This window comes from Engystomops pustulosus, chromosome 2 (genome assembly GCF_040894005.1).
Source record: "Engystomops pustulosus chromosome 2, aEngPut4.maternal, whole genome shotgun sequence".
Taxonomy (NCBI): Eukaryota; Metazoa; Chordata; class Amphibia; order Anura; family Leptodactylidae; genus Engystomops; species Engystomops pustulosus.
The window spans coordinates 49314328-49331396 of NC_092412.1; the positions used below are offsets into that span (position 1 = coordinate 49314328).

The 17069-nt window shown below is 40.8% G+C and overlaps 1 protein-coding gene across 2 annotated transcripts in view; it reads right to left on the bottom strand.

The window, feature by feature from the left end:
* The window catches only part of CAB39L (calcium binding protein 39 like), a 54844-nt gene that overhangs the window by 11911 nt on the left and 25864 nt on the right, over positions 1-17069 (bottom strand). For both annotated transcript variants that reach the window (XM_072134552.1, XM_072134553.1), the window contains exons 2-5: positions 12722-12863; positions 11707-11871; positions 9790-9908; positions 5333-5501 (exon numbers count right to left, since the gene is read on the bottom strand). In XM_072134552.1, the coding sequence (XP_071990653.1) occupies positions 5333-5501; positions 9790-9908; positions 11707-11871; positions 12722-12832 (564 nt within the window). In that variant the 5' untranslated portion in view covers positions 12833-12863. The remainder of the gene's footprint in view (positions 1-5332; positions 5502-9789; positions 9909-11706; positions 11872-12721; positions 12864-17069) is intronic.

Here is a 17069-nt window from a genome sequence, read left to right on the forward strand (position 1 = left end):
TCATTGTAAAAGTTGATTTTAGACTGAAGGAGGCCATGGATAATAAATGAGTAAATAGTATTAAGATTACCACAGTCTAGATCTATGAGTAAGTATCTCTGGTTTATCAGGCTTGATATTGATTGTAGCCCTACTTTGGAGGTACATGTCAGGAGTATCCTCTAACATTTCTCCAAATAGTCCAAGTTATCATATTTTTGTGAGGACTTGTTTTTTTGGGGGGAGTGAGCTGTAGTTATGATTGTTTTCAATTTGGCATTCAAACTTTATTTAGATTGTGTCCCATTCAATAATTTTGGAAGAGTAACATGACCAACATACAGTCATTTTTACTTATTTTAACTTTATTTTAGTATAGAGAGGATTGGATACTAGCTTCCATTGTGTACAACACAGAATATTTAAGAGTGCTATTAGGAAAAACTAATTTTTTAATGCAGAAAATCTCTAGTACAGCTCTGTGACCAAAACTGTACAATGTAGCAATGAGAATGCTACAAAAATAAAAGGTGGCGATGGAAGATGCAATATCAGTCCTACAAGCCCAGTAGACTAGTAAATGTTCTAGGTATAGAACACTGAATAGTATATATGGCTCTAATAACGGACTGTCATTACTGAATATGTACATTCACAGCTTTTTACATGACTATATGACCTTGTGGTCTGCTCAATGTGCATGGAGTAATCCTGGAATAGATTGCCAGACGTAATGTATGAATGTCATATCATGGAGTCAGTTCTTATCAATGTACTCAGTCAGTGACTGCAGTATGTAGTAACTAGAATGTAGAAGCTAAATATATAGAGAAACGCCTAGATGGAACAGGACCTGCATTTTTATAGGAAATGCTGGTTCTCATCGGATATGTATGGAGGCTTCTAGCTGCTTCAACAATACAGTACAATGGTAACTGGCTGTGACCTCATTGTGGCAATTCCGAAATTTCCAGCCTACTTTTGGTCTTTAGAGCATACAGAGGTATGATGCTAGGGCTCCCTGTTTGGCGGACCCACAGCAGCGGCGGAACAGGGTTCGGCTGGGTTCTCTTAAGGTTTCGTGCCATCAGCGGATTCCGACATATAGCACAGATATTTCCCACCTGAATGTGGGGGGTGACGTGAACTACGTTTATATACACAGTGACATCCCCTCTGTACTCCTTCAAGCAAGGCTGAAGCAGGGATGCAGTATGTTGCATCTGTCCCCATAGGCTTCTATTGCCTCCGCTGAGCGTATTATCTTGCTCAGTAGAAGGTAGCAGGATAAGACGACATAGTTTGGTACCTCTTTCCTTTCTGCCTTTTTAACAATATGCAATATTTACTGATTAGACAAAGGCAACAACTATGCCTCCGCCTGCCAGTATATGTAATGGGAACGCTCAGAGTATACAAAAGAGATACAGTGTTGGCGCTGCAGTTCAGGCAGCATATAGGGACTCTTTGCATCATATTTCCTTAAGAAGCAGGGACTCCTGTGCTGTGCAATATGTTGGTCAGATCCTATGGACCGCACACATGTAGCCGCCCTAACTGGGATGAACCTAGAGTTCAAATCCCACTGTAGGTGAAAATGCATATTTATTTGTTTCCCCAAAACCATAAAGCTGTTGTCATGGCTGTGAATAAGTACAGACTGGAACTTAAAACACATTTAATACCATTTCCAGAATGGCGCAGCTACACAAAGGAAAATCATTCCTGCTGCGGCTAAGCCCCTGTAGTGTATGACTACTAAGTACCAGATAACAAATTTACAATACAAGGCAATCCTTCAGGTATGTACAATCTGCTCACATCTATTATGTTCCTTATTAATCTCTCCTAATAAGTTCTGGCCCTGAACCAAAGTGCAGAGATGTCTTAAACATTGGACTGAAAGCACAAAAACTTCTACTAACAAATATGGGGCCCATCTCTTCCAAAGGGGTTTCCTTTTTTTCCGAGGTTTTGCCTAAGTTTAGATTAGATATAGTAGAAACAGCGGAGGATTAAGCCTTCCATGGGCCCTGGGCTGTATGAATATTATAGCTCCTACAAGTCTGGAATTCATGGGTGAAGGCCATTCTCAGTATAGAATTTAGTGGTTGGTTTGGGTGGATATTGAAGGCTTAGGACCCGGGCTGCCCCCCAAATCGCCTATATTATAATGCACTACTGAGTAGAAACATAAAACGAACACAAATTATTTGTCCTGCGGGGTTCCTGGTCTTTGTTATGGGCCGGGGCGCATAAGATCTCTACATGATCTCTGTCTCCTTTGCTGTAGGGGACACAAAAATCAACATTTAAAAACCAATAAGAATCATTGTAGTGTATCTTAGTGCAAAAAAACCCCATGTCTAAACTTTTCAGACACTTCTCTTAGATAAGACGAACACAAGCTGCTAATCTAGTCAGCGTTTCATCTCACTAGTGTTAGATTTACAGCAACACTGCTCAGAACTGCTGTATGATGTCTTCCATTCTGCTTCTGTTTATGTGATCTCCTCTTCTATCTGTCTGTCGTGTATAGGAGAATCATAGTAACTGGTAACACCACCCTGGGGTAGATTTTAGGAACAATTTATAACAGGATGTGAAGCCTGCAGATATGAAACTAATGATAACTACAGGATACAAGCTGCCAGTATATACCTGCTACAGATAGCTCCAATCCTTATGGACCCATACACACAATAGATAATTCTGAAAAATTACCCAAAATAACCGATAAGCGTTAGATTTTGGCCATCAGCAGGTTTGGGCGACATTTATCTATTTCTCTTAATCGGACAGAGGTGTAGCAGAGCAGTTTATAATTTGTTCTTCTGCTTTTTCTTCTTATAGATGATGTGATCAATTGAAAGCAGATGCTAATCTATTTCTAGAACAACGCACAGTGGATATGGCCCGGCAGCTGACCGCACCCGTACATACAGATGTTCTGTACTAGTTTCAATCTAGAATCAATGTAGAAATTATACAGAACAACCTTGTTTTATTAAAAACTGCATTTTATCTGGAAAACCAGGGAGGTTTTGTCACGGTTCTTGGACACTATCCTCTTTTATCTACAAATAGCTCCTATTATTACATTGAATAATATGTTAAAATAAATGTAAGGTAATGGACAATTCACATGAGCGGACTGAACAATGCCAGGTTTTATTGCTGAATATAGACCTTACTGTATAGTGACCCCAACTTTGGGAGCAAGGATACAGGCAGACCTCGGTGCCAAAAAACGTTCACATTCCCATTTGTCTGTATAACTACACCTACATCTTCCCTTACCAATGCTATTGAGAACACTAAATCGTCCTATGGGCTTAGTATCTTAACTAGCTTTATATGAACACGATTACATATACAGCAAAGTCCATGTATACTTTGCTGTGAATCATAGAGCAGGGGATTTCCCAGAATAATGAAATTGATTACCATCTATGGGATAGATGAAAGGAAATCTACCATGAAAATCAATCCTGATAAACCAGGGACACTTAGGGTGCGATCCCACAGTCCGTTCTTGGACGCTTTTGAAATGCATACGTTTTCAAACCATTTTGAAACGGACCAAGAAAGCACTGTGTGACCGCACCCTTACTCGTAGATCTAGGCACTGTGATAATCTTCTTATATGTGTTATCTATGGCCTCCTTCCTTCCAAAAATCTACTTTTTAGATTATGCTAATGAGCCTGAAAGGCTACTGGGGCAGTTCCAGGAGCCCCTCTGTACTGCAGCTGCACATGCTGTCACCTTGTGCTAGGAGCACTTTCCCCTCACGAGTGTGAAAACCTCCTGCACGGAAGTGAGGTTACATCAGGCAGTACGGGGGAAGCAGAGGGGAGGGTGAGACAGTGTAACAGCCTGTGATTTGACAGCACAGAGCAACTCTGGGAAACACCACAGTAGGTGCTCAGGCTCATCAGCATAATTGTAAAAGTTGATTTTAGAAAGAAGGAGACTATGGATAACAAATATGAGAAGATTATCAGAGTCACAGTGCCTGGATCTGTGATTCAGTATCCCTGGTTTATCATGATGGATTTTGGTGGTAGATTTGAGTGGTTCTCATTATTCAGTCAGCTTCCTAGTGCTGGAATAATAAAAAAAGAGTCAAAGTTTCAGCCCTCTGTACAGTGGTCAGCCATGGGAATTGCAGCTGAGCTCACACTGTTACCAGAGTCTGCCACCATACAGTGACTGGCGCTGGACCTCCGGCCCTGTTATTTGTTGTAATTCCACTAATCATTTTGGTTTATAGTCCTAAATAGCCTTGGCAGGTTCACTTTACAATTATTAAACGGGGTCTGCCACATTTTTTTTTGATGGTCAACAATCAGGGTAGTGGAAATGTATTCCAAAAACACTGATCCCTCTGAAACCCTGAATGAACAAAGTTTTTCTACATCAAAACCGTCGAGATCAAAGACATTCCATGAGATCTAAGAAAATATGAAAACAAGACTCCGAGTCTCTAAAGGGTTACAAAGCCAATTCTTTGTTTCTTGGAATCCATCAAACCACAATGAGAGGGATTATGGAGACTGTGAACAATGGTAAATGATCCCAGAGGTGGTAACCCAACCCAAAGTTACTCCATGGGCGTAGTGACTACTCTGTGACAACATATCCTACAAGTACGACCAAAAACTACGGAAGAAGACAAGTGAAAATAAAGTTCTGTGTTGTCCTAGTTAACCTCTGCACATGTTCTCATTGGAGATGCTATGACAAGAAGGGAAATAAGGAGTTATTAAATAATACCCACCACTGTGAGATACAAGGACATAATCCATACACCAGCACTAATATATTTAAATATAATAAGTAAGCAATAAGAGTTCAAAGAGATGAGACTTGAGGCTCAGACTACAATGCATATGTATGTAGTCTGTCACCATGGAAACGCATACTTCTACATCAAAACTCACTAATGCACTAGTGATAACTTATTGGTAAACACTGTTACCTTGCAGTGCTGGATTCAAAACTAAAATACTGGATGTAGTAGTGGTCTGCTCTCCTTACTAACCCCTTCAGTTCAACCACATGACATAAAATGTGTGTGATAAAAAAATTCTAATTAAATAAATATTATTTATTATTATTTATTATTTATTTATTTATTGTCAACTTTTTTAAACCTCATTTCTTGGGCATTTATTGATCCATTGGATTCACTATGAATGAAGTCAGCAGTGCCGATTTCTGGGCCACAGTTTTTTGGTGTTCCTTGTACTTTTAAACATGGCTTGAAATGACGCAGCTGGGAAAATCCACTCGGTCCGGAGTTCTATTTTAAGCTACATAAACACTGAACAGAGCATTAAATAATTTACCTTAAATGTAGCAAAGGCATCGGAAGCTATGTCAAATGTTGACATTTCCACATATTTAAAGAAGTCCTCAAACTGCTCAGAGTACAGGATGGTTTTGGCGAGGGGCTCATGTCGGACACATTCACGGAGCATTATCCCACAATGCAAAGCCACTTGAGGGGATTCATACCTATAAGAAAAATTTTATTATTATTGTACAAATAGCAGCCGAATGTTTCCATTGCTCCTGACTGATACATTGTTGCTTGGCAACCTTATACTGTAGCCAAAGTGCGCAATACTGGCTATACATAGACTCTGATCTTACACACAATTTGCTAACAGTCGGGATCTGTGACAGCGCGATGTCCTCTTGAAATTACATTAGATCTTCACTAATTCACCTAGGTGAAGTCGGTTTCTTAAAAGAAACCAATCGTGTAGTCATATCTGTGATCATCATGTCATCATGATCAGCATCTAGTAATCAATTCATAGGACAACTGCTCAGTCGTGGCTTAAGAGTCCAGTGGGTGGTCCTTCCCAACACACTTGGAGATCTCAAATATCTTAGTCTATTGTAGAGAATGCTAAAGCCAGACCGTGTCATTGGTGACATGTAATGGTTACACTGCTGTGTAAATACTATAAAGTAAGTTTTAAGGGGTTTTCCAAACATTGATCCTTGGAAATACAACTCCTAATGAAGAGAAAAACTGAGTATATATTCTTTGAAAGGCAGTGTCCTCTTCACTGTGTATATATAGTTCTGTCGGTAGCCGCAGCTTACTCCCATTGAGAGCCGATGTATGATTAATCTCCCCCATACAACATATGCACACCTTATATGCACACATTCACATTTGTATATACACATCAAATACACAACCATAGTGTGTGTATATATATATATATATATATATATATATATATATATATATATATATATATATATATATATATATATAATTACACTAAAGTATATACATACCATATATACAAACATGTATACAGTATAAACACACCATATACACAGATACAGCATAAACACAAATACAGTGTATATACACCATATATACATACATACATACAGATATATAGCATATGCACACACACAGTAAATATACACACATACAGTATACACACAGCATACACACCTCACATATACACCTCACGGGACATTTTGGGCCATGTAGCAGATGCTTTGGTTGCTATGCTGGTAGTTACGAGCCTGCTAGGGTGCCCGCGACCCTGTTGAAGGCATAATGGCTGTCCAGCCAATATATTCCATTCATTGAAAGGAGCCATTATTATGATATAATCTGTGTTATTCACTCCCCCCGACTTTAATCATATGGCTGATCCGTGTAGAAGACCCAAAGTAGATACTACTGCCAAATACCAGTGTATGCAGCAGTAAAAACATGATATGAATCACACTCCGAAACAAAATCGCAGCAGAAAAATTAGAAGCTGTAATACATCAGCAGGTTCTTGTTTGCTGAGAAATTATATGTTTCTAAAAACAGTATTTTAGAAATGCTCAAAATAAGCTAGTGGAAAACTTCAGCGTACAATCATTAGCAACAGGAAAATTATAGAATTGTTGCATTTCCAGTTTGATGACTTATAAAATGACTAAATAAAGTATACGGTGTGGTGAAGCCCGAATTATACAGGTAAAGATTATGTAATCATAGTAATGGGGGGGGGGTGTCTATGCTGGGATAATGCTACACCTGCCCAGTTACTTTAGGTCACCCTTATTGTCACATTATTTAGCAGGGTGACACATTGAAGCTATAGCTCAATAGGTCAACAATAGGTGAGTAAAAGTAAGAACTGTACTGTTTCATGCAGCTCTAAGTCCTAAGCTTCTAGGATTATAGTAATGCCACTTACTCATCACAATAACTATGTATGACTCAAGTATGACTGATTTAGCTTGTCTCAGTGTCAGGAGCCATGAAGAAACCAATCACACATTGGCAGGAATAGATTTCTGAAAAAAACATTCTAGAAAGGTTGCTTTAAAGGGAACCTGTCATCAGAAATTGGCCTGATAAACCACTACCAGTATGTTATTAAGCTCCTGAGCAGCTTGTAGATCACATTTCTTCCATGGCCTCATGTGGTCCCATCATCCAGAAAATCTACTTTGAAATGAGATGTAAAGTGATTTAATGGAGTCAGGGAGACGGATAATTCAACACTTAAGTTAGGCTTTCCCTGCCGCAGAACGCCCCCTCCACTGTAATTGATGGTCCTGTACCCAGGGACATCATTGACCAGCAAGTCCAGTGAATGATGTCATATGGGAGGAGGGATTCAGGGGCAGGGAGAGCTTGACTTCAGTGTTAAAGAGGACCTGTCACCCCCCCCCCAAAAGACCCCCACCAAATATGTCCCCCATAATCTTCCCCCATTCTAGCAATGACATTTTTTTTAAACTTAGGTTGGCAAAGTTAATTTGAATCGATCCGACCTCTTACCTCTTACTTATCGGATCCTCGTATCCTGTCAGAATAGCCGGCAGCATCGCATATATTGCGCAATCGCTGCAGGCTCTCCGCAATACGGCCGCAGAGGGGCTTATTCACATATATAACATATATATATATATATATATATATATATAAAACGCTGTGAATAAGCATGGCGCCGCCGCATCGCAGAGAGTCGGCAGCGATTGCACAATATATGCGCTGCTGCCGGCTATTCTTACAGGCAAATAGTAGGATTGCACAGCTCATGTGGCTGACAAATAGATCCGGACTGCAAATCAGGATCAGCCTCTTCTAATAGCTGAAGCAATCCTAAAAACAAAAACGGCTAACCCACCAATTTTCTAATATGAATGGCGCATAAAACTGTCTGGTGACTTTACTAGAAAGTTTTTTGTCGATTCCCAAATATTTTTGTCTTTCTGCATCAGCTTTTTATAGAAACTGTTAGTATTGGTGCCTCTGCCTAAATACATCACGCTCAGGGCTCAAGCTCCACGCTCCGTAAAGGAAAGCAGTGAAAGCTACATGGAAATTATTAAAGACAGTAAAGTCTTCTCGGATTCGCCACACGGCCAGTTATTGGATGTTATGCCTTCAACCTACACATACAGAGCCTTGAAGCAAATATAATGCAAATGCATGTCGGTGTTAGTTAGAGGTGAGCCCTTACTAACCTATTATTTTCTCTGGAGGTATGTCTCTGTGTGATTTATGATAATGAACGCTTACCGTCTTGCTTGTATCATCTAATTTACATATAGACACCAATGTACCGTATATTTTGAACGAATGTATAAAAAAACAAAAACTAAAAAAAAGTGACAGGATTTTGTAATTGGAGACAGATGCTCTTTAAATTGGATGCTGAAAATAAATTACATTCATCTGGGCAATATTAAACGATAATCCTGTGATCTCACTCCAGGATCACATGATATGACACATAACAAGCGTTGGCCTGTGACCTTATAGTCACTCGCCGTGTGTCAGTGCATATAATCACAATAACCGACCTTTCATTCGGAAATTGTATGGATGTTCTGCAGGTCACTTGTAGTTGTATTGATCTGTGTGTATTACCATAAGGGCAAATACCTAAACTGTGGCATTCCGATACAAGCCGAGTGGAAACTGTACGGATAAATGATTAACAAGCCAATAAAATATTAACAGAAGCACTTCCATCAAGTAACTTTCACAGCGAATGGGGTGCTGCACCACTCAGACATCCTCCAACATTTCGGCTATTTTTGGAAGTGGTCCTTAGAAGATATCCTTGATACGGTTACTGGATATATTTGGCTTCACTATAGCAATCAGATAGCCTCTGCTAGCAAGGGCTCTGAAATATACACCTGATTAGAGCTTCACTCTTAAGGACTCAGGCTGACTATTCTTCCAGACATGTCAGACATTGTCGCTACCACACTGACACTCGCTGCCAAAACATTTGGCAGGGACTGTGAAGAGATAACAAAGAGAAAAAAACCACTCATTTATTCCCCCCAAAAAAACTTTTGCAGGTCTTTTGGTTGCAGCAGTGACATCTAATCATGTGATCGCTGCAGAATATCACTGGCCTCAACAGTGTATGTCACCAGATCAATGAGGCCAGTGAATGGTTGTAGCACACAAGTACACTGCAGCCACATTACTGCTACAGTGGCAGCGCTGGGGGATTACATTTGTATGGTTTTTGGGTTTTATTTTAGTTATTTTACCATGTGGAAGATTATCGGTCATCTCATAAAAACCTTTATAAGTGATAGTGTGTTAGCTGGAAAAGCTTACCGGTATATGCTGGTGTCATGTCAAGACGTTTAAAATTCTATCAAACGATTTTATTAAGAAAAATGGAAAGGAACAATCATGTTTCCCATGAATGCGACGTTCCCATTCCTCTTCACATCTCAATGTAGATTGTATAACACTTCTATCACCTGCATTGCTCTAATGTGACTTATAACTCACCCTTTGAGTAGTATAAAGAGGACGTGCTGATGGGCGCTTATATATTCCACTGTGGGTGAGCGGGTGCCAATCTGTCTTCTCAGGATATTGTTGAATATCTGGGACACATCCTTTTTTCCCTGCAACATGTAATATTAGATATTATTCACAAAGAAAAACAAGAACTTTACTATACAAATGAAATAGTCACCTCTCCTGAAAGGTCTGGTTAATAAAAACTTGTATTTCCCATAAAGTAACAAATCTGGAGCATCTTTCCTCAGAACACTCATTTGTTTTTTCATTCTGGGACTCATAACGAAACATAACGAGAACAGTGTCCGTTGAACTCATGTGAGCTGCCACTTCATTCACGTTCCATGGAACTGACAGATATGAATATGAGTTGCAGGGTGCACATGCAACTGGCTGCTCTGTTCATTTGGGGTCTAAAGGAAGAACAAAGGACCCCAGTTCTTGTGATCTGTGGGGGTGCACACTGGGACTCCAATTCAACCACCATTCAGCAAATGACACCTCAGTGGTTGGACAAGCCATTTAAATCAAGGAGTGTGACTATCTCTCCATGAATATAAGCACATACTGCAGGAGCTGTGTGGCTGCAAACACTGGCTCACTGGTTATGAAAAGTGGTAGTGCATGGAGTTGTGTCCATGTCCAGCTGCCATAACATGCAGTCATACCCTTCAGATGCTACACAAGCACCTAAAACACAGTTACTAGCTCACACTGTCACACATTACCAGGTTGTACCTGGACTCACCATGACTTTAAAGAAAACCTATCAGCAGCTATATCAGTTTTTGCTGGTGACAGGTTCCAATAGCCTATTCTATGCAGAGTTTAAAGAGGACCCGTCATGCAAAATAACCCCCTAAACTAAATATATTTTCATAAACTGCCATTAGAGAGCATTGTCTCTATCCCTTTATTGTCCCTCTACATGCCTGTAAACCTAAGCAATGAGGTCCTAAAGCTGTATGTAAATGACCTGTGAAATGTCCAATGAAGCATTAGCATATTCAAGCTGTCCACTCTATTCATGAGTGGGAGGCACAGCCACACCCCCAGTGCATTACTGACAGCCTGTACAGTGATGTGAGGCTGTATAATGATGTGCTTCCTGGTGCTGGTGCCCCCTGCAGCCTGTGTGTGCATGTGTGTGTGTATAGGAGAGATACAGCAGCTCCAGGCAGCCATGTTACAGCAGAACATGTCAGATTCATGTGTAGCTGATGTCTGTGTCTCTCACCTGTATATTAGGAGGATGCAGCATGTCAGCAGATACAGCACACACACTAGCCATGCTTTACTATACATTACACACAGACATGAGCAGGGGGAGGAGAGGGTAGGGGTAACAGGGGTGACATCACTGCCTCTGACCATGTGACCAGCCTCATTTACATGATAAAGAATAGATGATTTTACAATGATTAATGTATGAAATAACTAGATAAAGGCCGGGATGGGATCCTTGTGAGCTGCTCCAACAGGTAGTAGTGACAGGACAAGTGACACAGACCTGATGACAGGTGTCCTTTAAAAATGTCTTTGACAGCAACTGCAACTACTTTTTATAAATGTGAAATAAAGTTTTATAACTTTATTTCACATTACCTGGTTTCCTGATGTGGGATGAGTCCTAGGTAGGGGGGCAGCAGTATGAATGAGACTCCCTGCCAGGAGACTGAGACACAGGAACACACAGGCTGCTGCCCCCTGCCCCATTTGGACTCACCACACACTGCTGGCAGGGAGCCAGATAATGGGAAATAAAGTTTTATAAAGTAGTGCCAGAATTCAGAATGTTGACAAAGGCATGGAATAGGCTTTAAAATGACATTCCTAGTGTACAGGTTTGCTTTAGGTAGAAGATGGAGGTGAAAAGCAGTATTTAGCAGTAGGGACACCTACCTCAAAGTCTATGAGGTGCAGGTTGGCTATCAACGACACTAATAGGCCGCTGTTGTACAATTCTTGCGCTAACTGAGCTACAGTTTCGGTCTGCGGTTCTTTGTCTCCTGTACCACACAAAATTTCCTTTGTGGCTTGAAGTGATTTGGACACCTCTTCAGAAGCCTAAAAGAAACACAAGAAAATGTGTAAATATATATGTATATATATATATATATATATATATATATATATATATATACATACATACAAATATTATTTTATATAGTAGCATTTTACAGCATAGACTGGTCTCCATTGTATCCATCTCCATCACACTGGCCATTTACTTCACTCTATCCCACTAGTATATGTCTGTGACAATCTGATTTCCTCACAGAGAAGGGCAGGTTTATTAAAAGGGAATCTATCAGCAGTTTTGGTCTCACAGAGCCTTTGGCATTGTAAGGTAGCAGTCTTGGAGAGCCGTTTTATTATACCTATAAACAATATGATACTAGTAGAAGGACTGTGAAAAAATTGCACTGTTTACATGTCCTCACACTGCTGTGCACTGAACTACTCCACTGCCCCTCTGAGTGACTGTAGTGTGCCACCAAAAGTCTACACAAGGTAGATAAAGAGACATTTTTTTTCTTTATCCCATCCTGGAAATCTTATTTGCATATTTTTTGGAGAATTCTGAAGAGATTCAGACTTTTAATAAAACTTTAGATCCCAACACTGTAAGGCAACATTTCTAAGCAATGAGCCAACATGGCGTCCAATCTCACCATGTGGGACAAGACCACCCGTCCCATGACACAGTGTCGGACTGGCCCACCAGAGTACCCGAGGATCCTCCGGTGGGCCTTGGCTCAACCCAATACTGAACCCCAGAGGTCCATCAGAAAACACCACAATTTGAAAGCTTCTAGAGTGTATTTCCTGGGGGATAATGAAGAGTGGGCCCCCAAGATTGATTTTCTCTGGAGGGCCTAAGGAAACCCAGTCTGACACTGCCATGAGATCTTACTTTCTCCGTCTTCTTGTCCTGCTTCTCTAACAAGGCCATGTTTTCCTTCAGCGTCTTCACTATTTCTGCAGGATTCTTGTGTGATTTGCTGAACAATGGCATTTTCTTCATTTTGCTGGTTTGGTATCAATATAATTGTATCCTACAAAGGAAGACAGAACATATTATTAGGAGATTTCCCTTCCAATAAAATATGTATGCAACTATAGACACTACACCATGGCACTGCATTGTCCATTTATACACCCATATTATTTTTTAACTTCTTATGGACCAGACCTGTCCGATGTGCCTCATTGGTGAATAAAAAAAAATCCATTACATTCAATCTACTTTCAAACTTTGATATGAATGCATGAAATTCATTTGGTAAATTCAGCAGGATCCTAAAGGTATGCATCTTTTTAAGAATATATGTAAGACAGAAAGATCCCATCACCCATCTTTCACAAGTAGCACATGACATTGGAGAGATCAGTCATTTTAATAACATAAATTGTAGCAAGGAAGATGAAAGTCCTCAAGACTCTCTGTAACATGCATACAAATTACATTAGGCCAAATGGATGCACTCTGCTCGGATCACAAGGCTACAATTATAAAAGCATTGCAGTAGCTTTATAGGCAAATAGTGCAGCAGGGGCAGATAATGGCTTTATACTACACTCTACTTACTACTACTAAGCTCTCCAAATAGGAAATTCACTTATAGGAATGACCTCTAATGTATGCTATTGATGGAATAAGCGATCCTCATATATAGAGAACATAAGCTCTAAGATGAGCAAGCACCTACTTCTCACAGTCATCTATGTATCTGCTAAGATTACCAAACTCACCTTCAGGGTATATTTTTTGCTTTATATTTTATAGTCTTTTAACTGATGTAGTAATTTAACACATTGGTTTAATGCTGTGTTTGGAAATCTACCATCAACGCCTTCTCATAGGTCCAGGCACTGTGACTGTGGCAATCTTCTTTTATTTGTTATCCATGGCCTCCTTTCTTCCAAAATCAACTTTTAAAATTATGGTAATGGGCCAGAAGAGCTCTGGGTGGTGTTATCAGAGCCCCTCCATGCTGTAGCTTCACAGGGAGTTATAGTGTCTCCCCTCCCCCTTGCCTGCTTTAATCTCACACGTTGGGAGGTAGAAGTGCAAATAGTGCACTTTTGCACTTGAGCACAGTGAGGCTCTGGTAGCAGCAACCAGAGCCCTTCAAGCTAATCAGCATAATTTTAAAAGTTGATTTTAGAAGGAAGGAGACTATGCATAACAAATATAAGAAGATGACCACAGTCACAGTTCCTGGATCTAGGAGTAAATGCCCCTGGTTTATCATGCTCGGTTTTGATGGAAGATTCCCCTTAAGGAGAGGACTGTAAAAAATGAAGATTAAATTCACGGGTGCAGTCAAATGCTACTTATGGAAATGCTTTAACCTGCTGTCAGCAGACTGGGGGACTGAAGAGAGCCAATAGCTCTTTGGTATGAGGCACCTCCCATGCAGCACTTGCAGAACTGCCAGCTTTTTTCTACCTATTTAACAATTGTTTTCTATGAAGAATTTTAACTACTTGTATGTAGAAAACCAACTTTGATGCAAAAAAGCTACAAGTGCCCACTGAGTGGTATGGACACTGGAAAGATCACTGCCCTCCATGTACAACATTGCCTGACTGCACACTTTTTGTTCATATTTCCACCTTTAAAGGGGTTTTCCCATGAAGCCAGTTAGGCCCTATCTACAGGATGGGTTTCAGTGATGGGATCCCCATGGGTCACAATAACATCTCTTCAAGATAAATAGAGCAGCCCGTCGGGCATAGGCGGACTGGCCTGATCACCTATATGAAGCTTAGCAATCTCTGCATACAAATAAACAGAGCAGCCCATACATCTGAGACCAGCTGCTCCGGACATCTCAGGGAGCTGACGAGGGGTGTGACAAGGGTACATTGGACCCCCGGTTCTCGTGATCCGAGAAGACAGACCCCCACCGATCAACAAGTTAGGCCCTAACCTGTGGATAGGGCCCAACTTGCTTTGTGAGAAAACACCTTTAACCACTCTTAAAAGATATTGCATGATAAATACTGCAATTACATATTGTGATGAGATTTTCCTCAGTAAAAGGATTGAAATCTATTTAAAAAAATCACTCAATTTCCTAAAAAGTATTATGTCTGAATCCACCCTAATGCACAAAGGGTTGTATTGCATTATTATTTGCACATAGATGTAGTATGAAAATCAGTGCAATTTTGCAACATCTTGATCCAGCCATGTTCAGCTTTGTTACCTTAAAGGGGTTATCCAGTTATAAAAAGTTACTTATGGCCTAGCTGAGGAGGGCTATTAAAAATAATAAACTTGTACTTACCTCCTCCGGCGCCTCTGATGTCCCGCGCCGTGGTCCGTTTGATCCGTGCCCCTGTTTGTTTACAGGGGCACGGAAGCCGCGCACAGGGAGCTTCCGCACCGCGATGTGGCCGGCTCCTCCCATCCGTCCCTATCTCTCAGCGTTGTAAGCGCTGGGAGATGGTGTTGGATGGGACCTTCCGGCCGGCTGGAAGCTCCCTGTGCACCGGTGTATACAAACCGGTGCACAGAGGAGACGGACCGTGGCGCGGGACATCGGCAGCGCCGGACGGGGTAAGTACACATTTATTATTTTTAAATAGCCCACCCCAGCCGACACTAAAGTAAATTTTTACACCCGGATAACCCCTTTAAGAACACCCGACTTACAGACATGGAGTACATATGGAGTACATATCAGAGGTGTCTGCAATGAAACTTTATTGTTAATCCTGGTTCTTATGACAATCCAACATTTTTAAAATCCAATTGTCACAGAGATCCAAAAAAAAAATTTGTCTGGAACTACAATTATAAAATATACAGTTCCAACTTACATACAAATTCAACTTAGGAACAAACCTAGAAAAGCGATCTTATACGTAACCCGGGGACTGCCTGTACTAGAATGGATTAGGGAGAGGTTGAAATAGGATAGCTTTATTCGTATCCGGCTGAAAACAAAACCAATATAAAGAACAGTCATAAAAAACAATGGCTTCAGTGTAAACATGAATCTGATGCCTTGCCCAGTCAGTCACATGGCAGGCGGGACAAAGCCAAAGCCACAAACACATGTCGTTCCTACTGATGACAAATAACCCTTCACTGCGAATACGGTTCCCATAAATCTACCAGCACAGCTGGAATGTGCCCCCAGAATAATAATCCCATATTGTAGAGTAAGGGCAGACATGCCACGCTGGCCATGGATAATGTCCATGTACAATAACACTGCTACTCTCTATTAGTGTCTTATTGAAACTGGCAGAGGAATAGCCCCATTGTTGTTATGGGATATTCCCTTCCCAGCCACATGCTGGAAGATGTTAGGCATCATGTGATTGTCATAACCATAAGAGAGTGTGACCTGCAGTGACCTGAGACCACCTCTACAATATGGATGGAGCTGTCTGCAGTATAAAAACCCCTATTCCCACCGTTCAATTATAAACGGGGTTGTCTGGACGTTGCAAAACATTGTTGCCTTCTTCCGAAACAAAACAGGTCCTCTTCTGAACATGGGAAGTGCGTGGTATTGCCGCTAAGCACCACCTATCTCTATAGCTGAGCTGCAATACCAACACAAACCATAGCCAGGTGTGGCGCTGTTTTTGGAAGAAAGCAGCCATCTTTTTTCAACCTATGTACAACTCCTTTAATTATTAGGTTATTAATAGATTTTGGTTAAGAAAATCCCTTTAATCATACATTTATAAATGATGTTGGAAGCTCTGCAGAAGCTGTCACCTTTAGGGTGCGTCCACACGTTCAGTTCTTCAGATGCTTGTTTTTTAAGATAACTTATTCTCTAATTTACTGTTATTAACAAAAATGCAGCACTTCACAGAGAGAATTCCAACCTGCCTTTATCAGTCCTGGTGTACACACTTTCGGTTGCGCAGGATCCTACCATAAGAAGTCTAAGGTCGGGCAAAATAGATTGTTCTTCTGTCTGACGCTGCAGTGAGCATAGAAATATGGCTGTGTTACCTCTCCCTTGATTCTTCTTAGGGTTAGAATTCCTAATATCACTGCCCAACTGTCGCTCTATGGCTACTTTCTGTCTCTTACATAGGACATAGGAAAGGCTAATACAAGAGACTAGCTTACAACATACAACACTGGGGCAGATTTACTTACCCGGTCCATTCGCAATCCAGCGGCGAGTTCTCAGCGCTGGATTCGGATCCGGCCGGGATTTATTAAGGCAGTTCCTCCGACGTCCCCCAGGTGGTGCTGCTGCGCTGAAGTTCCCTGGAACGCA